The 22,450-nt window shown below is 48.3% G+C and overlaps 1 protein-coding gene across 1 annotated transcript; it reads left to right on the plus strand.

Moving 5' to 3' along the window:
* Window positions 1–1,956: 1,956 nt before the first annotated feature.
* On the plus strand, window positions 1,957–8,455 carry KRT4 (keratin 4). Its single transcript, XM_070410178.1, has 9 exons — window positions 1,957–2,487; window positions 4,080–4,294; window positions 5,193–5,253; window positions 5,598–5,693; window positions 6,222–6,386; window positions 6,638–6,763; window positions 7,186–7,406; window positions 7,662–7,696; window positions 7,806–8,455. The coding sequence occupies exons 1-9, from the start codon at window positions 2,026–2,028 to the stop codon at window positions 7,976–7,978; spliced, it is 1,554 nt and encodes a 517-aa protein (XP_070266279.1). The 5' UTR covers window positions 1,957–2,025; the 3' UTR covers window positions 7,979–8,455.
* Window positions 8,456–22,450: the final 13,995 nt, after the last annotated feature.

Genomic DNA, 22,450 nt, shown 5'->3' on the forward strand with positions numbered 1-22,450 from the left:
CTGAATTCTGGATTGGCTGCTGCACAAATCAGACAAACTGACTTCATACCAGCAGGTTGGTGTGGGTGAGAGACCAGGGAATGCAGAGACTTTGGGATCAGACTAATGTGGGTCCAAGTCCTGGCTGCACACATGCTCTTGTGTGACCCTGGAGCTCCTTTCCCCGCTTTGGGCTTCCAGGCCATCATTCGAAGACAGGGCTAATCATACTGACGGCATAGATAGCACTTGAGGAAGATTAAATAGTCACATGTACATAAAGCATCCCCACACAGTGTCTGGCACAATGTTGACACTCACTAAATACTCATGAAAAGGATGAGGGAATGTTCAACCCCATTCCTTATAGGAGATGATCCTGGCTCTAGAATGCTCACTTACTACAGGCGGATGGACTTGGACTTTCTCCCATGGACCTTGGATGGGGCCCGGGGCTTCACTGTCACAGCTCTTCCACCCACTCTTCATTCACTAAGAGGCCAGCTGGGCAAGGCAGGGGCCGCTCAGCAAAGGCGGAGGTAGCAGGGTCAGAGAGCGGGTGCAGATCAGAGGTAGAGGCAAGAGGAGGGCAGGTAGAGGTGGGGGAGGGTGAGAGTGGGAAGAGGAGAGGCTGGCAGAGGGGAGAGACTTCCCAGCCAGTCCAGCCTTCCCTGCACCCCCATCCCCAAAGCCTGGATCCACTGACCAACCTCTTCTCATCCCTCGGGTCCTGCTCTCTCCCTTTGCATGGAGGGAGCTGTTCATTTTTGCCGTGATCAGCTTTCATTCGGTCAGGGTCAGCTCAGGCCTGGGGGAAATATCCAGGTCCTGGTCACTGCTGCTCCCTAGATTTGGACCAGCAGTGTCATGAGGAATTGAGAAGAGGAGAGGGGTACAGATCTATCCAATGTCTCCTCATGAGTGGCGATGGCAAAGCCCGGGCAGGAAAAGAATGAATGCTTACTGACCTACTAAGTGCCGGGCACTATAAGTACATTGTTTATTATCTATGAGGCAGGTTTCCCATTTTATGGATGAGAGGATGGGTTGAAGGGATTCGGAGGGTTAGTTGACTTGCTCAAGACTGAACACCTAGTTAGTGGCAACAGGTGGGATTTGAAGATAGGCCTGTTTGTTGCACTCAGTGGGGAAGAATTTAAGTTAGGGCTTAAAAGTAGCATTTTGTATTTGAAAACACTGCTGTGAGAAGGGGCTCATAGGTTTCACCATTCTGCCAAAGGGGTCCCCAGCCCCCAAAAAGCTACAAACATTTTTGAAGACTGGGACTAATTATGAGAAAACAGAACAGGCTATGACCTGGTGGAGGCAAGCACATGTCTGGGCAGCAAACGGAGCAGAGGTGAATCTTGACCTAGGTTTGGAAGGCTATAGGCTATAATACGGATTTCCCCCTTGGTATGTGTACATGGGGCCAAGTGCACATGGAGGAATACTAATGACAATAATAACAAATATATGTGCAGCTCCTGACAGTTTACCAAGCAACATTTCTAATTTACAGGTGAAGCAAATGTGTTTCAGAGAGGGACTTGCTCCAGGTTTGCGGAGCTGGTAAGGGCAGGTTGTGCATTTGAACCCAGGCCCTCAGGTTCCAAATTCTGTGGAGTGAGAAAACAGGTGATGGGTTGTCTTGTCTGGAGCAGGGAGGCCACCGGCAGGCTGGTGAGATGGAAGGGAAGTGGGTGGGGGACCTGGAAGGTGGGGCCAGGCAGGGCCTCTGATGCAGGAGGCCCTGGGGCACCCATTCAGGTTCTCCTGGAGGGGAGTGTGTTGGGATCCAGTTACCTGTGCCCTCCGAATGACTTCTGTAGGTGTGTTTAGTGACATGCTCAGCAAGTGTGAGAAGGATGGGCCGGTGCCAAAGGCCAAGCCCAGAAATGTTTCAGATTTTTTCTTTATGCCCCTGCAACCAAGCCCTGCTGCTCCAGCACATATAAGAGACCCAGGCTAGCGCTGCGGCATTCACCGGCCTGGCCCCTCTTGCTTCTCTCTGACAGCTCAGAGCTCACTCTCCTCTCTTCAGCCATGATCTCCAGACAGCAGTGTGTCCGAGGCGGGTCCCAGGGCTTTAGCTGTGGCTCGGCCGTTGTCGGTGGGGGCAAGAGGGTTGCTTTCAGCTCGGCCTCCATGTCTGGGGGTGCAGGCCGTTGCTCCTCTGGGGGCTTTGGCAGCAGGAGCCTCTACAACCTCGGGGGAAACAAGAGCATCTCCATGAGCATGGCCGGATGCCGGCAAAGTGGCAGCTTTGGGGCTGGGGGAGGTTTTGGCGCTGGCAGCTTTGGTGGTGGATTCGGGGGCTCGTTTGGTGGACGGGGTGGTCCTGGCTTCCCCGTCTGCCCTGCTGGGGGGATTCAGGAAGTCACCATCAATCAGAGCCTGCTGACCCCACTCCATGTGGAGATCGACCCCGAGATCCAGAAGGTCCGGACTGAGGAGCGAGAGCAGATCAAGACCCTCAACAACAAGTTTGCCTCCTTCATTGACAAGGTGAGCATCCCCTTGGCCAGATAAGGTGGCAGAAGCCAGGGTTCCTAGAGTCCCGGCATCTCAGACCTGAGCCTGGCATGGGAAAACCACTGAACTACTTGGGCCTCCATTTTCCAGCTGTTGGAGGGGAGTCAGTGTTCTGAGTCTCTTGTTTTATGGCAGGTGGGCTGTCAAAATAGCTCAGCATTTGGAGTTTTCTAGATGTGCTGTGTGATACTTGGGAAATCATTCAACTTTTCTGGGTCCAATTGCCCCAGTGATAAAGTGGGTTCATAGTTTCCCTCCTTTTTCTCAGATTTTGGTTTTAAAATAACACAGTTAATAATTTAATAATTAACTAACAATTGTAGTTCATACAACAATTTAACTGTCGGCACGTCTGTTGTAACAGAAGGAAACTGGGCTGGTTTCTCAAATAAAGAAGAGGTTGACTTCAATGGCAGAATCTAGGTCCCCTCCTGACTCTGGGAAAAATTGCTTATCTGGGTCTGTTTAAAGAGATGAGAGGATGGGTCTCTCCTGTTCTTTTTGTAGTCCAACTTCCTTTTGCATACAAGGCTAGAGATTCAAGTCCTCAAACTCAATTACAGTCAAGTATGATGACGATAGCAAGCAGATTAGCCTCAGAGAGCTGAGGCATCCAATGACTAATAACTGAATGGATAAGTGTAGCACACACAGTCAAGGATGCCCTGGGTCTCCATGCTTCAAAGTCTTAGTCCGCTTAGCGGTATGAGGCAAGAATGAACAATCTTGGAGTAGATTGTGTGGGATTGTTTGCTCTCCTTGCTAGTTTGAATAAACCAATAGTAGCTTAAAGAGGCTTTTTTGCAACTCTAGGGCATACAGATATAATAGCAAGACCAAAGGTTTGGTGCTTGTTTCATCTCACCTTTTTGGTTCAAATTGTGATCAGTTGCCCCTCTCTGCTTTTATTTCAATTCTGAAGCACATAAAGTGGAAAAGTCATGCTAAGCTGCTACCTTGATTTGTTTGTCTAGATCTTTCCATAGAAAAAGGGAAAGTTCTGGGAAGTCCCCTTGCAGAATTGAATCTAGCTGAGACTCAGAATATGTCTAGGGCCTTGATCTTAGTTAAGTATCCTCAGCTGTACATACATTCACAGGGACATACCAAGTGCATTTACGAGTAAGTGTTTTTAAAAAATCTGCAGTGAATTTATCATTCCTTTGGTATGGGTCTGAATCACTTTGAATGCAAGCACTCAGACTATAGGTGTATCCCCTAATTTTGTTTTATTTTATTATTTCATAGAGGTTCAGTGTTCTTAGCAATTCATCCCAGGGCCTCTGGATCCCTATACAGGAAGTTGTTCTTGCTACATGGTCAGGCCCTGCTGCTCTGTCTGTGCTCTCTTCTTCACAACCCACTGGGCCCATTTGTTGCCAGGAGCTCACAAGTGGGGATCACCATGTTGACCCAGTGATGGTTCCTGGAGTTGCAACATGATGGTCCTACTTGAATGGCTCTTGGGCCCCCTGTTTGACTTGGATTGAAGTGGTTGGTGTTGGCTGTGGCCAACTCTCCTGTCGAAGCTTCAGGCCCTCATTTTGTACCTTTTTGAAACACAGGTGCGATTCCTAGAGCAACAGAATAAGGTCCTGGAGACCAAGTGGAACCTCCTCCAGCAGCAGACGACCACCACATCCACCAAAAACCTAGAGCCCTTCTTTGAGGCCTACCTCAGTGCCCTCAGGAAGCAGCTGGATTCCTTGGTCAATGACAAAGGACGCCTGCAGTCTGAGCTGAAGACCATGCAGGACAGCGTGGAGGACTTCAAGACCAAGTATGTGGGGGAAGGAAGAGGGGATGCCATCTCACAAGTCTGCCCGGCCATGTCCCTGGCTTCCTGGGCTCCTTTCCAGTCATTGAGAATCCCAGGCTCTGAAGATATCCCAAAGGTGTCAGGAAGGTCCTCTAGTCTACTCCCCTGTATCGAATGGTTACATATTAATGGGGTAAGGTCTAGTAATCCTAAATTCCCAAATATAAGATGAATGATACATTCAGGGAGCTGGGCTTGCCATATACAAACAAGATTAGTTCAAACAGATGAAAAATACAATACCATGATCAGAAGAATATAGGTTGTAGAGACAGATGGATTTGGATTAAATACTGATTCTTTCACTTGCTGTGTGATCTTGAGTAAGCTTCTTAACCTCTCTGAACCTCAGTTTCCTCATATTTAAATGGGGATAATAGTCCTACCTTATATGTTGAGAATAAATGAAATTAAATGAGGAAAAGAAAGCAGGTAGCAATGAACATATAATGAACATTCAATCCATAGTAGCTCTTACTATTATGCTGACTCATTATGGCGTGCAGCTGAGAAGATACCAACACACTCTCTCAGTTCACTCTCACATGAAACAAAGAGAACTTCTATGGAAATAAAATCAAGCAGATCATTGCTGTTTTTCCCCTTCATATCTTATTTCTTGAAAACAGTCTTTTTAAAGTTTGGTTTTCACTTCTCTGAATAAAACTGGTTCTAGACTGGTACCTCATGCCTGGTCATTAGTCAATAAATGTAGGTTGAATGAATATTTGTATGAAATGGGGAAATGTAGCCAATTAGCTGGATAGTTCCAAATAGATGTTTGAAAGGAGTAGCAGGTTATTGAGAAAAACTAGCTCACTGTGGGGTTTCTGTTTTTTCCTTTCCATCTCCACCCCAGGTATGAAGAGGAGATCAACAAACGCACAGCTGCTGAGAATGACTTTGTGGTGCTCAAGAAGGTAGGGGATAAAGGAGGCTGGAAAAGTGCAGTGAGCACACCCTTCCCTCGGGAGTGGTCTTTGGCTGGAATCATGGGGTTGGTCCATCTCTGCCTCATCTCCACCACATTTGATTCTATTTAGATCTAACTGAACCAGGTCCTAAAGAATTAAGGCTGGGAAAAAACCCTGTTTAAATAATTAACATCTATGTCTGCAGTTGGCTTTAGAGGCAGAATATGTCAAGTGGCTTCGTTCCTCACTACCTCACCTGGTGCTGAGAAGCCTTTCTGTGTCACTTAACATCTGCTGCCCCCTGTTATAATTACTGTAGCGCATCTCTTCTCCCCACTCTTCCTCTGTAGGATGTGGATGCGGCCTACATGAACAAGGTGGAGTTGGAGGCCAAGGTGGATGCCCTTAATGATGAGATCAACTTCCTGAGGGTCCTCTATGCTGCGGTGAGGACTCCATTGCCCCCTCTATTCAGGGAAGGGAATCCTCCATCTATGAGGCTGCTGGTTGGAGTTCACAGTTCTTTGAAAGTACTCTAATTCTCTACTTCAGGGAGGTGGGTTCTCAGCAAGGTCATGGATAGAAAGAGGTAATGTGAGAGATTCTTAAAACCAGATATCTTAGAAGAGGTGATTAGATCTAAATATTGCATGGGATAGAATTTATTGCCATTTAGCGTTTCTCTAGTGAAATGAATCTATTCCATTTTCTTTCATCCAATGAACTTGCTGCCCACTGACATGGATTGGCTGATAGTCCCTGGGGAGCAGTAAGGACTCCAAACATTGCTTTCCTGTCTTGAAATGTCACAACCACTTGATTTATACATAGAAATTTGCCCCACCACATTGGGAATGCTGACTCTGCTTCCATCTGAGCCTGTGGCATGGCCATTTCTGTGACGACAGCAGATTTCTGGTCTCAGATAAGGGAAGGCTCTCCGGGTGGCCTGATGTGAGACATTTTCCCTGTAGGAGCTGTCCCAGATGCAGAGCCACGTCAGTGACACTTCTGTGGTCCTGTCCATGGACAACAACCGCTGCCTGGACCTGGACAGCATCATCGCTGAAGTCAAGGCCCAATATGAGGAGATCGCTCAGAAGAGCAAGGCCGAGGCTGAGGCCCTGTACCAGAGCAAGGTGGGTCCTGAAGATTTCTCAGGAGTTGGGAGTGGCTTCTGGGGCTTTGCTTTTGATGTCTGTGAGCAGGCGATTATCAGCTCGAGTCCAAGAGAAGTCAGAGATAAACTGATTCTTTGAGGTCTGATTTGAGATTATGTGACATTTTGTTTTATTCCTTCCACCTGTGGCAATTCTTGCTGGGATGACCTGAGAATAGACCTTACTCAGACACCTCTGACCCCTGGTTCCCTGTGTCTCTTGGGTCTTAGTTCCAGCAGCTCCAGATCTCAGTTGACCAACATGGCGACAACCTGAAGAACACCAAGAGTGAGATTGCAGAGCTCAACAGGATGATCCAGAGGCTGCGGTCTGAGATTGAGAACGTCAAGAAGCAGGTAAGTGTCACCCCCTCCCAGCTGCAGTACACGGCCGAGGCCTAACAGATGTCTCTACAGGAGATGAGCAGATAAGGCATCAGGCCAGAAGATCCTGAGCTTGTCTGCAGGGGATTTGTAGCTCTTTACATAAGCCATACCCAGATCTTCTCAGCAGTCTCCTAGTTAACATGACATGCCAGCCCAGGAAATGAGATTTCTTGGCTCTTTTTCATTGGTTTTTGCTCTTTAACCAGTCTGGTGGGGGCATTGGTGGGCCCTGGCTGGAGTGGATGAAATGCATAAGAAGGTGCATCAGGGAAGGTGGGGAGAAGGACAGACAAACCCTGACATGTTAAGTCCAGAAAACAGGAGAGGGGACAGATGTAGAGGTCTTGACAGCAAGACACTGACGATTGTCTGTCTCATGCCCTTGTCTACAGTGTCAGACTCTGCAGGCCTCCGTGGCTGATGCTGAGCAGCGTGGGGACCTGGCCCTGAAAGATGCCTACAACAAGCGCGCAGAGCTGGAGGCTGCACTGAAGAAGGCCAAGGAGGAGCTAACCCGGATGCTGCGGGAGTATCAGGAGCTCATGAGTGTGAAGCTGGCCCTGGACATTGAGATTGCCACCTACCGCAAGCTGCTGGAGGGCGAGGAGTGCCGGTGAGGAGGGGAAGGCAGGGCGGGAACATGAGGAATGGAGAGGTCTGGGGCCATGGCAGGTCCGGGGCACTTCTGTGGGGCCACCTGCTTCAATGCTGCTCTGGTGCATTATGAACAAGCACAGTATTAGATAATAGGTTCAGAGTCAGGCCTTAAATTTTTCTTAACAATGGGAAAGATGCTCTACACCTGCTTATTGAATGAAGTGTGGCTCTGGGCTCTGCTGTGGCTCATTGCTCTTTCTCTCTCCCACAGAATGTCTGGAGAATGCCAGAATGCTGTGAGCATCTGTAAGTACCTTTGTTTCCTGCCATGCCCATTTGTTCACCCTGGTTTGAGCTGCAACTCTTGGTTGCCCGCATTGTTGGAATAACCGTGTCCTTTGCTTCTCTCCCACAGCCGTGGTTGGTGGTGCTGCCAGCGCAGGAGGCATTGGTGGAGGATTAGGAAGCTGCTCTGGGTTTGGCCTGGGCGGTGGCTTTGGCTCTGGCTCTGGAAGCGGCTATGGGTTTGGTGCTTCCAGCAGCAAGATCATCTCTTCCACCACCCTGACCAAGAGATCCCACCGATAGAGGAGATGAGGTCCCTGCAGCCCCCTGAGCCCAGCTGGGCCCAGTCTTGGTGTCTCTGTGCTTCCTTCACCTCCACCTTCACGCTACCTTTCTGGGACTCATCTTACCAGTGTCACCTCAGTGCCAGGGTATGGACTCTGCCCTTTTGGAGTTTGGTAGTTTCTTCTCAATGTGGGCTTGGTGCCTTATCTGGAATGGGAAGGTTGTCAGCCGACTCTTCATCCCACATGGACAGAGGAGAACACAACCACACGCTTCATCTTCAGAATAATTGGGATCATAGATGTGCCCTCCCAGCCCAGTGCCATCTCCTACCAGATCCCAGATATCTCTCTACATCAGGACCAACTCCTCCATCACTTGGCAGCAACTGGCCCTGCAAGGTCAGGACAAGAACCACTCAGTGTCCCATCCAGCTCTTCTCCTTCCTTCTATCCATCTATGGGTGAATTTTCAATAAAATGCTTTTGTCATTCACTCTGAGCAATAGTTCTTGTTCATTAGGAAGAAGTCTCCCAAATTCAGGTGAAAGTGAAGGAAGCTGGGGCTTGAGGGGTCTGTCTGTGTAGATCAAGGTCATCAGTTAATTTTTCGGGTTTCTCCTTTTAAAATACTCAGATTATTGAGGGAGAAGTGTATGGAGCCTGAAGGCTGCATCTGGAATAGAGGCACAGGCCCAAAACAATCAACAATTATACAAAGATAAACCATTGTAGGGAATCAGGGCTGGGCCATCTCAGTGCTGAGCCTGCAGTGAACCTGGAGGGAAGGGGTCCAAATCTGGGAGGTGTGGGGTGTAGGAATGGTATGAAGAAAGGCAGTCAGGAGTCTCTACTGAATATGGAATAATTGGGTGTTTATACTCAGTCTATCTAACAAGGCCTCCCTAGTTATAAAATTCCATGTGTGGGCCTAAATCCCACCAGACCAGCAAGGCTTTCAGAAACTTGTTCTAAGAATCAACATGGTCATGGTTGTTGGGTGGAGGAGTGAAAGCTTGTCCTCTTCACAGAGCTTTTGTGCTGTGCCCCCTTCTCCAGCTCCTCAGGTGATTGTGTGATGATGCAAGAGTGAGGGGCGGGGGGGGGGGGGGGCAAGCAGTAGAGGGTGAATCTGCCTGATGGGTAAGCCCTGGAGATTCCTGTTGGTAAAAGGCAGAATGGGGGGAGGGCACTCAGAGGTGGAGGTTTGGGCATAGCTTTTGTGGACACCCTGTTTCTATATTGGACCAATTCCAGGATACCTGGAGCAGCATAATCTTCCCTTCACTAGAGAAAGACTGCATAGCTCCCCATGTGCAGTCTGACACTCATTCCCTTGGTCACCCAATTGGTGCCTCACATCTTTGACTTCTGGGGCATTCATTCAGACTCCAATCCCTCCAGCGTAGTGCCCATGGGGCCCTGATTGTGTGCACATAGAAGGCACACAGTTTGCTCAGGGCCCGTCCTTGCCCAACGGGCCTTCACACAGACCTGGAGGTAGGCTCAGGGCAGCAGTGGTGGAGCAGCAAAGGGTTAATCTGGGCTCCTGGGCTGAAGCCTTTTGCCAGGAGCAGCCACTCCCAGGGCAGGACTCCTTGGTTCTTCAAAAACCCTGCCCTAATCTCCTCATTGTCTCAGGGGCTCACCCCAAGTGTCAGAACAGGAAGTTTTTGACTTCTTCCCACCACTGCACCCCTCCCCTGGGAAAATGCTGAACTGGCTCTTTTCTGAGTTTCTGGGGTGCCTACAAGGAGAGGAGTCAGGGGTTGGAACAAAGGGAGAAACTTCTCAAGTTCACCCACCAGGAAGTTGCAGATTGTGATGGACCACATTGAGAGGTCAGGGGTGGTGGTGGTGGTAGTTGTTGGGCAGGTTAATGAATTAGTCATGTCCTCTGAGCAAGTGAAGAATGAGAGAAACCACCCCTAGTGCCATCGCTAGGTTTTATATTTGTAGGCATGTGGCTATGTGAGTGTTATTTATTTATTTATACAAGAAGATTCCTATTTTACAAAAAAGAGAAATAACATTCATGTTGTTCTCTATTTCCATAGTCCAAGGCAGTGGATCCTGGCCATGAGCCATAGGTTTGAAACTGGGTGGCTAATTGAAGGGAATTATTTGGGGAGAAAATCCACTTCTGAGATAATTGGTGCCACCCTTCCCTCAGACCCCTTAAATTGAATTCTGGCCAGTTCTTTGTGTTCAGGGGAACTAGAGAGACACAGGTTGCATTACCTGCTCCTCGGGAGCTCCCCTCTCCCCCCACCCCCGCCAATGCTTTACCTTGAAGTATACTTAAATCACTTATCACATCATAATGTGAGTTGGGAAATCTTTAACTCAGTTTATTTGATTCATCTGCCCTGATCCCTGCTCTCCAAGCTCTTGACTTCTGGTCATGGCTGAAATCTCATCCTTGGTTTGGCTCGGGCTCCTGGCTCCCAAGCAATGACCACATTTGCACAGGTCCCTCTGCCTTTACCCAAACCCTCTATTCTGGGTCCAACCTTCTCAGTTTCAGCAAATTGTCCCTCCCTTGCTGCTAAAACCAGAATGTTATAGCAAAGAGGAGTTTATTAGTGTTATCCTACTGTGGGATTTTGGTTTAGCTTATTGTTGAAACCCAGGCTTTGGATTCAAAGACCTTGGAATATGTCCATTATTATTTCTTGGGTAGATGCTCAAGGTCTAGCTACCTGGGGAAATAACTGAGGGAGCTGTTCTCCCTTTGTGACCCTCCAGGGCATGGTACTAGTGGGCCAGCCCAGGACAAAGGGGGCTTCATGCAGGTGGCATTTAAGGACATGTAAGCCTGGGTGCTAGAGGTGGAGAAAAGTGATCTGACAGAGAGCAGGATTCTATTTTATTTTTCAATTATAGTTTACATTCAATATTATTATTATTATAATTTTTTAAAAATATTTTTATTGATTTCAGAGAGGAAGGGAGAGAGAAAGAGAGATAAAAACATCAATGATGAGAGAGAATCATTGATCAGCTGCCTCCTGCACACTCTACACTGAGGATCAAGCCTGGACCTCCTGCACACCCCACAATCCCGGCATGTGCCCTGACTGGGAATTGAACCATGACCTCCTGGTTCATAGGTCGATGCTCAACCACTGGGCAACACTGGCCAGGCTATATTCAATGTTATTGAGAACAGGATTCTAATCTCCTCTAAGAGGAAGTCCTTTTTTTCTAGGAAGCCTTCCAGAGTGGTTCCGCCTTATTGGCTCACTCTGTTGTTCTGCCACCCACAGGCCTCTTCAGGCCTCATTCTGATCACTCTCCCTTCCCTGTGAGGTGTCTACAGCATTTCCTTCATCAGACTGGGAGCTGCTTTGTCTGCAAATCCATCAAAAGCTTCAGCTCGACAAGCATCACACAGGAGTCCTCGCCCTGAGGAGGATATAGTTTTATGTGAATATGTGTGCATGGGTATGGGGAGCACTGGGGAAGCAGACATTAAATACAGATTTTTCCTACTTTCAGGAAAGAGAGTGATAGTAGATGTAAAGACTGAGGCTCTGGCAGACCAAGGAAGAAGCATTTACTTTTTCCTAGGGATTCAAGGAAGGCTCCCTGGAGAGGTGACACCTCCAATAAATCTTGGAGCCTGAGAAGTAGTCAGCCAGGTGAAAGGGGTATAGACTTGGGGTTGAGGTGAGAGGTGCAGGTGTGCAGGGGAGAAGGGTGCTCTAGACAGCATGAATACCAGAGTAAAGGCAGGGAAGGATGGCCCAGCGCAGTATATCTATGAACCCAAAGCAATCTAGCATCTCTCAAGACTAAGAGCAGGGGAGTGGTGGGAAAGGAGGCTGAAGAGGTAGGTCTAGGCCACGCTTGGAAGACCATTTGGTCCAATTCGTTTGGGGCTTGGGCTTCATGTTCTAAGACTGAATAAGCTCAGGACGAGGCATGTATGAGAGAACAAGCTCTGAAAGACTTGAAGAGGGGACTCTGGGTCACCTGCTTTCAGGATGTGACCTTTAGGTCCATGATGAGCTTTGGACGCATGTCTGGGAACTGCCCCTACACCTCACTCCCCTTCTATGGAGCGGTAATGCTGAGCCTTGAAGCTGCTCTACTTCTTTTCCTCTCTTGTTTACTATGAGAGATGTTTCCTCTCTTGTTTACTATGAGAGATATCTATCTATATCTATCTATATCTATCTATCTATCTATCTATCTATCTATCTATCTATCTATCTATATAAAAGCCTAAGAGATCGTTCGACGGAACGAACAGAAGTATCGGAATGACTGGTCGACCAGTCGCTATTATGCATACTTACCACCAGGGGGCAGATGCTCAATGCAGGAGATTTATTGCCATTCCATGGTCTCCTAGAAGAATCATTTCCCTCAGAATGACATCATCCCTTCAATAATTGTTGCCTACCTTCCATGGGCTAGGGGCTGTGAATCACTGTTTCTAAATCTCCCTAGATTACGTACACAATATCTCATGGTCATCTTATTTCCTACCATGACCACACCCTCTGCTTTAAGTCCAAGTGGAATCCCTTAGATTCTCCAGTGGAGGGAGTGAGACCTGTGCTTTTCAAACCATTGCATGGTAAAATCAATGTATATTTCCTCTTAACTTTCTCTTCCCCAGGTCAAATGATCACCTAATTTTTCCTCCCCCTTTTCTCTTATCTTTTATCTCAAGTAACTTATTTAATAGCTCCCTGTTATTAAACCTCACAATGAGAACAAGATGAGCTTTCTGCTACTACAACCACTGGTTTGAGGAGGCACAGCAGACAGACAGGATTCAGCACAACGATGGGGCGAGCTCCTGGCCACAGAGGAATCTTACATAAATAAAGGCTTCCTCAGGGCGAGCCTCACTTTCTGTTTCATTGTCCTGTTTATCTTTTCTGCAGTGCTGTGTGGCTGCTGTTCTTTCTTCTTACAGCAGGAAGTGGAAGTGAGTTGCTTGAAACTAGAAGGCAAGTGTCTGTCCTAGAAGATTAGGAAGGTGGTGTGGTTTCCACACATTCTCCCCTGACCCCTGTGATCGAACGTCCATACAGAAACTAAGCTCATCTATTTATTTATTTATTTATTTATTTATTTATTTATTTATTTATTTATTTTAATTTTAAGAATGTACTTTATACAAAAAACCCCAGTTCATATGGAAAGAAATCTACAGACATCTGAGGATCAAAAAGCTTTTTAAAACATTCTTTTAAAAAATTATCCAAGCCCTGCTGGCATGGCTCAGTGGTTGAGTATTGACCTATGAACCAAGAGACCACAGTTTGATCCCTGGCAGAATCATCAGGGCACATGCCTCAGTTGTGGGCTTGATCCCCAGAGGGAAGGTGTGCAGATGGTAGTCAATCGATGATTCTCTCCCACCATTGATGTTTCTGTCTTTCTCTCCCACTCCTTCCCTCTCTGAAATCAATAAAAATATTTTTAAAAATTTATCCAATATATAATATTGAACTTACTATTGAGATGTCACTCTCAGTAAAACAGGGAATTAGCATACCACAGCAAAATATACATAATATAAAAAGAAATAGCATTCTATTTCCCAGTACTAGCCAGGAAAAGTTCTCACGGCCTTTGTACCAAGAGCAAGAATCCCTGACCCTGTGTGTCACAAGCTGGTGGACACTGGCCTGGGCTCCCAGGAGCTTTGTGCAAGGCAGGAGGGTGAGGGGCTTGAGCCCAGCTACAGAAAAGAAGGGGTCCTACAGAGTGTCTGAGTGGGGGCTAAGCATTTCAGTAACTTACTCCTATTTACAACCCCACTCCACCCCACCCCACCCTAACCAGGACAATTAGTTGGTTATCAGGCATCCTAACTAATAAAGAGGTAATATGCAAATTGACCATCACTCCAACATACAAGATGGCCGCCCCCATGTGGACACAAGATGGCCAGCAGGGGAGAGCAGTTGTGGGGGATCAGGCCAGCAGGGGAGGGCCATTGGGAGGGACCAGGCCTGAAAGGGAGGGCAGTTTGGGGGGGACCAGGCCTGCAGGGGAGAGCAGTTGGGAGGGACCAGGCCTACAGGAGAGGGCAGTTGGAGGTGACCAGGCCTGCAGGGGAGGGCAGTTGGGGGGGGACCAGGCTGGCAAGGGAGGGCACTTAGGGGTGACTGGGCCGGCAGAGGAAGGCAGTTGGGGGTGACCAGGCCAGCAGGAGAGGGCAGTTGGGGGCAATCAGGCTGGCAGAGGAGCAGTTAGGTGTAGATCCAGCTGGCAGGGGAGTGGTTAGGGGGTGATCAGGCTGGCAGGCATAAGCGGTTAGGGGCAATCAGGCAGGCAGGCAGGCAAGCAGTTGGGAGCCAGCAGTCCTGCATTGTGAGAGGGATGTCTGACTGCCCGTTTAGGCCCAATCCCACCGGGATCACTTGAGGGGTCCCAGATTGTAGAGAATGCAGGCTGGCTGAGGGATACCCCCCCATGCACGAATTTCGTGCATTGGGCCTCTAGTATATATCTATATCTATATCTATCTATATCTATCTATCTATCTATCTATCTATCTATCTATCTATCTATCTAAAAGCCTGAGAGATCGTTTGACGGAACGAACATAAGTATCGGAACGACTGGTCGACCAGTCGCTATTATGCATACTTAACACCAGGGGGCAGATGCTCAATGCAGGAGCTGCCCCCTGGTGGTCAGTGCACTCCCACAGCCAACCTCCCATGGCTAGCCAACCTCCCCTGGTTTCTCCCCTCCGCCCCCCGCTGGCAAACTTCCCTTGGTCCCTTCCCCCATCTGGCAGGCTCTGACCCGCCTGGCCCTGATCTGGACTGGGCGAGATGGTCCTGATAGGCCCTGATCTCCAGCGAGGCCTAGGGATCTCACCCATGCACAAATTTCATGCACTGGTCCCCTAGTTTCTACATAGTTTAAATAAGACCCTTGGTGCAGAATGAGGAAGAGACTAGCAGGAGATAGCCCCTGTAAATGTCTGTTTAGTAAAAGCTAACAAAGCAGAGAGGGATAAACCCTGGGGCTTCTGGAATGTAGTGGCCCTGCGGACAGTGCTCTGGTCAACACTGCAGTGAGGATATTGAACTTGGCTGAGCATGCAGAGGGCTTTCCTCCTGGCCTCACAGCACTGTCCAGGAACCAAGACTGTGACTGAGCCTTGCTGTGTGAGAAGAAACCAGGTCCCTGTTTTCTTTTTTGGTGGGTTGGACTCTACCATGCAACTTAGGACACTGCGCCCTGTTCTCCGTTCCTTTTGAAAAAACAGGACTTGAGTGGACACTTCTGCATCCCATCTCTTGTATGAAGCTGTGCACAAGCTTTGTCTCTAGACTCAACCTTTAAAAAGTCAGCTCTTGTCTCTCACCTTTGCTAAAACCCTTCAAGGGCTTCATCTCTCAGAGTAAAATCCAGCCTTACTCAGCATCTCAGAGCCTTGTGTGATTGGCCTCCCAGCTGCGTCAGACCTCATCTCTGATGCCTGTCCTCCTTTCCCATTTGCATCAGCTGTCCTGGCCCCACACTGCTCCTCAAACACTTCTCACGCACCTGTCTCAGGGCCTTTGCACTTGTGGTTTCCTTTGCCAAGACGCCCTTTGCTCATATGTCTGCATGCCTTGCTCTTTCACTGCATTCAGATATCTGCTCAGGTCCTCACAGACCACCCTCTATGAAATAATACCCATTGTCATGTCTAACCCTGTTTCCTGTTGCATCTATTTCATAGTACCTTTTACTTGACATGACATCTGTTTATTTCTTTGTCGTCTCTCTTCTACTGGTATGTTAGCTCTCAGAGAGCAGCGACTTCATCTGTTTTGTCCACTACTGCATTCCTCACACCTAGAACAGTGCTTGGTAAACAGTAGGTGCTCAATAAGTGTTTATTGCATGAATGGAGAGAGCCAGAGCAGGCTGATCAGGGTTGATGTGTTGCATCTGTGGAAGAAGCAGGACATTAAGTCAAGAATATGATGAGGAAAATGGTGCTTGGGTCATGTACAGATGTAGACGGAACAAAATCAACTCCATCTCCATGTCTGATTTCATTTTATTTTTAAGTTTTGTGCTGTGACCTTTGACCAACCTCACTGTCCTTAGCAATCTTGATAGTTGATGATTATCTGTGTTTCTTAAAATGTAGCTATAAATAGTTTTGTTAATAAGGGACTGAATGGCATGACAGCCAAGGTAAATATCAAACTGGTGTTATTATCAATGATAAGCAGTCATCTATCATAAGACCACCAGGAGATATAGTCCCTGCTACTACTGCATTCTGTATCCCTTTGCCTTGTCAGTCATTAGTACCAAAGTTATACCATAAAAAGTACTCTAACAGGGGTCTGTTAGCGGAGAATGATCTGCACAGAATGCTGGGTCGTCTTTTCCACTCCGACCCAATCTTCCTGGAGGTAAATTACTCTATAATAAATTCTGTTATATTCTATGGAGTTTCCTGCTTTGTGTTTTGGTTTGAAGATACCTTCTTGTTATGGAGGCCATTACATCTCTATTCCACCATCAGACACGTAGTCACAGGAACAACTAATTCATTAAATTAACCTGTGATTTTTCCAGAGCAACAGAAGAAGAAGCCCTATTCTCATGTTAGGACACAAGTAACTTCCAAAGTGACACAAAATGACAAATGTTTCCTGAGTATTAACAATATCCAGGTACATTCTTAGTGTTTGCCATACATTATTTAATTCAATTCTCACAATAGCTATGGAAGATAAATCTGCTATTATTTTCATTTCACAGATGAGGAAAGTTGCCCAAGATCACACAAGTAAGAGGCAAAGCTGGGATTCAAACCCAGGACCAGCAGTTAAAGAAGGACATAGAATCTTAGCCTGCATTGAAAGAATCAGTGTCCACATCACAGACAATAAGGGACCTCCTGGTAGTTTTGATACACATTACATCACCTATAAATATTATATCTTAATCAGGCACCATGGCTTTAAGAGGTAGATTAACAACACGGAATGAAGAGGCCTGAAACTATATGTACTGAGGACTGGGAGAAGTTACTGGTTATATTTAATCTGGAGAACAGCTTCTGGAAATTCAACACATTTTCTAATATTGGAAGAGTTGTCAGACAGAAGCCAAGGGAGTTTGTGTGTATTGCTCTGGAAGGCCAGATGAGAGCAAATTCATTTCAGATCAGGCCACATCCATTGAAGGCCTGTCAGGACCAGATGCTGATGACCACAAAGGACCAGATGCTGACGACCACAGGGCAAGGCAGATAGTGGTGACAGCACTCAGAGAGTTGCAGTCCAGCAGGGAATTCAGCAGGGGACAGCGAGACCTGTGTAAGGGACAGAGCTGTCTAGTAGTGGAAGAGGCTGATTGGTAGGAGTTGTGGGACTGAAGTTGAAAGGCCTCAAGGTGGCTGTTGTGCTATTGCAAGTCTTCTGAGCATCTGAATGTGCACAAACGTCTGTGGATTGAATAAATAATATATGTAATATCATTTCCAAATGTATGTGATTAGAAGATGCAATTTTATTTAAAAACTAGAGGCCCGGTGCACAAAAATTTGTGCACTCGGTGGGGGGGGGGGGGTCCCCCAGCCCGGCCTGTGCCCTCTCACAGTCTGGGACCCCTCGGGAGACAATGACCTGCTGGCTTAGGCCTGCTCCCGGGTGGCAGAGGGCAGGCCCAATCCCTAGGTGCAGCCCCTGGTCAGGCTCAGAGCAGGGCCGATTGGGGAGTTGGGGCGCCGCCCCGTCATGCACAGAGCAGGGCGGATCAGGAGGTTGCAATGCCACGCTCAGTCACGCTCAGGATAGACTGATTGGGGGGTTGGGGCACCGCCCCCTGTTACACTCAAGGCAGGGTCAATGGGGAGGTTGCGGCGCCACCCCCTGACACGCACAGAGCAGGGCCGATCAGGGGGTTGGAGCGCTGCCCCCTGTCACTAACAGAGCAGGGTCCATCAGGGGGTTGAGGAGCTCCCCGCTGTCACTCACAGAGTAGGGCCGATAGGGGAGCTGGGACACCGCCCCCTGTCACACACAGAGCAGGGCAGATCAAGGGGTTGGGGCGCTGCACCCTGTCACACTCAGGGCAGGGCCAATGGGGAGGTTATGGCTCTACCCTGTCACACACAGAGCAAGGCCCATGGAGGGGGATTGGGGCGCCACCCTCTATTACCCACAGAACAGGGCCGACCAGGGGGTTGGGGCGCCACCACTGTCACACTCAGGGCAGGGCCGATGAAGAGGTTATGGTTCTACCCTGTCACACACAGAGCAGGGCCCGTGGGGGAGGGGGGTTGGGGCGCCTCACCCTGTCACACACAGAGCAGGGCCGATCAGGGGGTTGGTGCGCTGCACCCTGTCACACACAGAGCCGCAGGGCAATCGGGGGATTGGGGAGCTCCCCCTTATCAGGCACAGAGCAGGGCTGATCAGGAGGTTTGGGTGCTGCCCCCTGTCACGCTGATCCCGGTGCTGGGAGCCTCGCTGCTCCGCTGATCCCAGTGCCGGGAGCCTCGCTGCTCTGCTGATCCCGGTGCCGGGAGGCATATTACCCTTTTACTATATAGGATAGAGGCCTGGTGCATGGGTGGGGGCCAGCTGGTTTGCCCTGAAGGGTGTCCTGGATCAGGGTGGGGGTCCCCACTGGGGTGCCTGGCCAGGCTGGCTGAGGGGCTGAGGGCTGTTTTCCCGCTGGCAGTTGACTAAAAGCTCCCAACTGCTCCTTGTTTTCTTTTTTTTTTTTTTATTCTGGGCCAGCTTTAGCTCTGAGGCCTCGCTGCTGAAAACATGGATACAATGTTGCGGTCCGGGGCTGACTGAAAGCCGGTTTTGTTTAGCTTCTTATTTGCAACATAGTAATAGTTGCTTAGAGTTGCAGTTGAGAGGCCGGCAAGTGAGGCGGGGAAAGTTGGAGTCCGCAGTTCCTGGAAGAAGCAAGTCTCCCTGCTCGCTTCAGTGCATGGCTGCCGGCCGCCATCTTGGCTGACAGTTAATTTGCATAAGGATACGCTGATTAGCCAATGGGAAGGGTAGCGGTCGTATGCCAATTACCATGTTTCTCTTTTATTAGTGTAGATTAGAGGCCCAGTGCACAAAATTCACATGAAGTGGGGGGGGGGGGGGGGGGGAGGGATGTCCCTCAGCCCAGCCTGCACCCTCTCCAATCTGGGACCCTTCGGGGGATGTCCGACTGCTGGCTTAGGCCTGATCCCTGTGGCCTAAACCAGCAGTCGAACATCCCTCTCACAATCTGGGACTGCTGGCTCCTAACTACTCACCTGCCTGCCTGCCTAATTGCCCCTAACTGCTTCTGCCTGCCAGCCTGATCACCCCCTAACCACTCCCCTGTTGGCTTAACCAATGCCTAACTGCTCTCCTGCCAGCCTGATCTCGCCTCCAACTGCCCTCCCCTGCTGGCCTGATCACCCCTAACTGCCCTCCCCTGCAGGCCTGGTCCCCCCTCCCAATTGCCCTCCCCTGCAGGCCTGGTTGCCCCCAACTGCCCTCCCCTGCAGTCCTGGTCACCCTCAGCTGCCCTCCCCTGCAGGCCTGGTTACTCCTAACTGCCCTCCCCTGCAGGCCTGGTCGCCCCCAACTTCCCTCCCCTGCTGGCCTGGTTGCCCCCAACTGCCCTCCCCTGCCGGCCATCTTATGGCGACCATCTTGTGACGATGTGGGGGCGGCCATCTTGTGATGACGTGAGGGCATTGCGCGAGGGTGCAAGGGTGCGAGGGCCACCTAGGCTTTTATTAGTATAGATACTATTGAATTCATAGTATGTTCTCAAAGGATACTGAAAACATTAGTTCTGACATATATGAAGGTCAATATAACTTTTTGGCATTAAAAGGGATTTTCAGATTCAGAGAGGGATGGGTGCCGTGGTAATGGCGGATAGGCAGGTGAAGCCCCTGCCAACCCCAACTTCACTGATCCCATGAAGAGGAGTCAGGCTCCCACTGGAGCAGAAGGCATTAAAGCTAGATCATGAAGACTTTACTCAGGTCAGGGTGGTGCCTTGCTGGCCGGGCAAGCCAGGAGATTTGACGAATTGCTTTTCACAGGGATCCTGAAGAGTAGGAGAGACTGTGTGTGTGTGGGTATGCCTCCAGGTGGAGGAGTGGACTGGATAACCTCCTGGCTGGAGCACCCTATTAGGTACTGATTTGATACATTGCAATACAGTGACTCACTCTTTTCTCCAGGGAGAAAGTACTTAGGATACTTAGTTAAGCTTCAAATAATCCAGGTGTTGGGGGTGAGTGTAAGCCAATTCCGTTTTCTCAAAATATTTATTGGGTTCCGCAAGTGCAGAGGATTGAGCCTGACTATCAAGAATTTCAACTCACTGAGCAGTTCCTCCCCTTCCATCATCTGCATCGTTCATGACTCTCCAATCAGAATTGACATTCTAGTTCTGCTAATATACTTTTTAATCCCTGTTTTGCTTTTTGTTCCCTTATGGGCAATGTCTTCTCCAAAATCCTGCCTATACAATAAGAATAGATTAAGCCCCTCTTCCCACTCCTTCCACCACCTGCTGGGGAGGTCCCAGATCTAGGTCTAGCTGATGACAATCCTAGCTGCAACTTTACTTCTCAAAGATTCTTCTCCAAGTGATTTCTCTCTAAAAAAATGACAAGTATGGTGCAGAATCAGTGGGCTCTGGTGATGGCTGGTATCTTCCCTGGAGGGGGCAGTAAGGTACCTTGATTCACTATGGGTTTAAGAATTCCTAGAGACCCACTGCCGAGGACTTTAAGTATGAATATCTATTCTGTCTAATGCAAACTGAGAAAAATTTATTAAAGGACATTGCTCCTGGCATCTCTGGGAGCTCTGTAGCCTGGAACCACAGCAGTCATACTTGGGGGCTGCTCTGGTGAAAACTTCATGATGACTGCTGCTGTATCCATGATGGTTGGGGCAAAATGACAAAACTCCACCTCTGCCCATGGAGACCCAGATGCTCCATCATTGTGCTCTCTAGAAAGATCACTTTCTCTCTCTGTGGCCATCTCCTTATGTTGTCCCCAAGTCTCATAAGGGTCTATCTTACTGGAAGATTGCAAGGCCTGGCCTCTAGCTACAAAGTGTCTGGGAATGTGTTTTCTAGATTCTACCTCAGGAAGGTCGGGATCACAATGTGGAATATGACCAGACCATAGGAAGGGTGTTCAAAGATGTTGTGTAGCCACAAGTGACAAAAGTCCCCCACAGTCTTCACTTCCTAAATTCAACCGTGCTCATTTTCAATGCTGAGCCTTGGCTCATGACCACTTGGGCTGAAATGCCTGTCCTTCTGTCTATCCGAACTGGCCCTCCTTAAAAGTTTGAGCTCATGTCTCTTCCTGAAGTCTTTCCATGTGATTCCACCTGTTCATTGCTTTTTGATTCTCCATGCTCTCACCACACCTGCAACACAGCTCTTAGCTTTACACTGTCTTGTGTTGTTTGGTTTGTCAAGGTTGTGAGCTCGTTGTAAACCATTCCCTCTACCACATGGTGACTGAGAGAGTCTCTGCTCAGTAAACACTCCTCATATTTGTTCACTAATATCTCCTTGTGGTGCTGGAAGCTGAGGCCTGCTTCCCCTCACCCCAAGTTGTGGAGTTTATATGATTTCTATTTGTGCTCACATTCCCTGTGGGGCCTCACTGGATTATCTGCAAATGGAAACATCATTTTATTGGATGAATTGTTTTGACAGGTATGGAAGCTGAAATTCTGTGTGACTTGCAAATCAAAATAGTTAAAAATAATAGCGAACACTGACTGAACACTTACAATGTGCTAGGTACTGTCTAGGCATGATAGTGACTCAATGAGAGAGGTACCATTAATAATTTTATAGATGAGGAAACTGAGGCACAAAGAAGTTAAATAACTTGCTCTTGCTCATGTACATATAGTGACAAAGCTGAGATTTAAAAACTGGGTCTATGTATACCCAAAACTAACATAATGTATGTCAATTATACCTCAGTTAAAAAAATAAATGAATTTAAAAACTAGATCTATTTGACTCTAAAGTGCATACTCTTAAATATTAAGAGAAAAAAATAAGGCTAAATTTTTATATGTTTACTTAAAAACCTGACAGAGGTTTTGTTCATCCTGCTATGTTCCTGTGAGATCCAGAGGTGTAGAGATGACTGGCCATCTTTAGTGGTTAATGATGCTTATGTACAGAGAATTTAAACAGCCTTGGTCATGGTTGGTCATGGGGAGGGGCTGGTCCAGCTCTAGGTTTGGTTCCTTCTTTAAACTCTGGTTCCTTTGAGGAAGCAAAGACAAGGAGGGTGTCTGTGTGTGGCCTTGGGCTAATTTCACATGCCATTAAGCCTTGGACAGCAGCTGTGGAAGATCAGGGCTGTAAGTTATATATGCTCGGGAGGGAACCTCGGTACTGGGCACAGGGACCTCGAATGCCCAGTCAACTTCAAGTTGATTCTGTGATTGACTGATTCTTGATCCTGTGATTATATCACATTTTTCCTACTGGAGAGGAG

This window comes from Myotis yumanensis, unplaced genomic scaffold, assembly GCF_028538775.1.
Source record: "Myotis yumanensis isolate MYYU_CA2020_CCGP unplaced genomic scaffold, mMyoYum1.0.hap1 SCAF_3, whole genome shotgun sequence".
In the NCBI taxonomy this organism is placed as follows: domain Eukaryota; kingdom Metazoa; phylum Chordata; class Mammalia; order Chiroptera; family Vespertilionidae; genus Myotis; species Myotis yumanensis.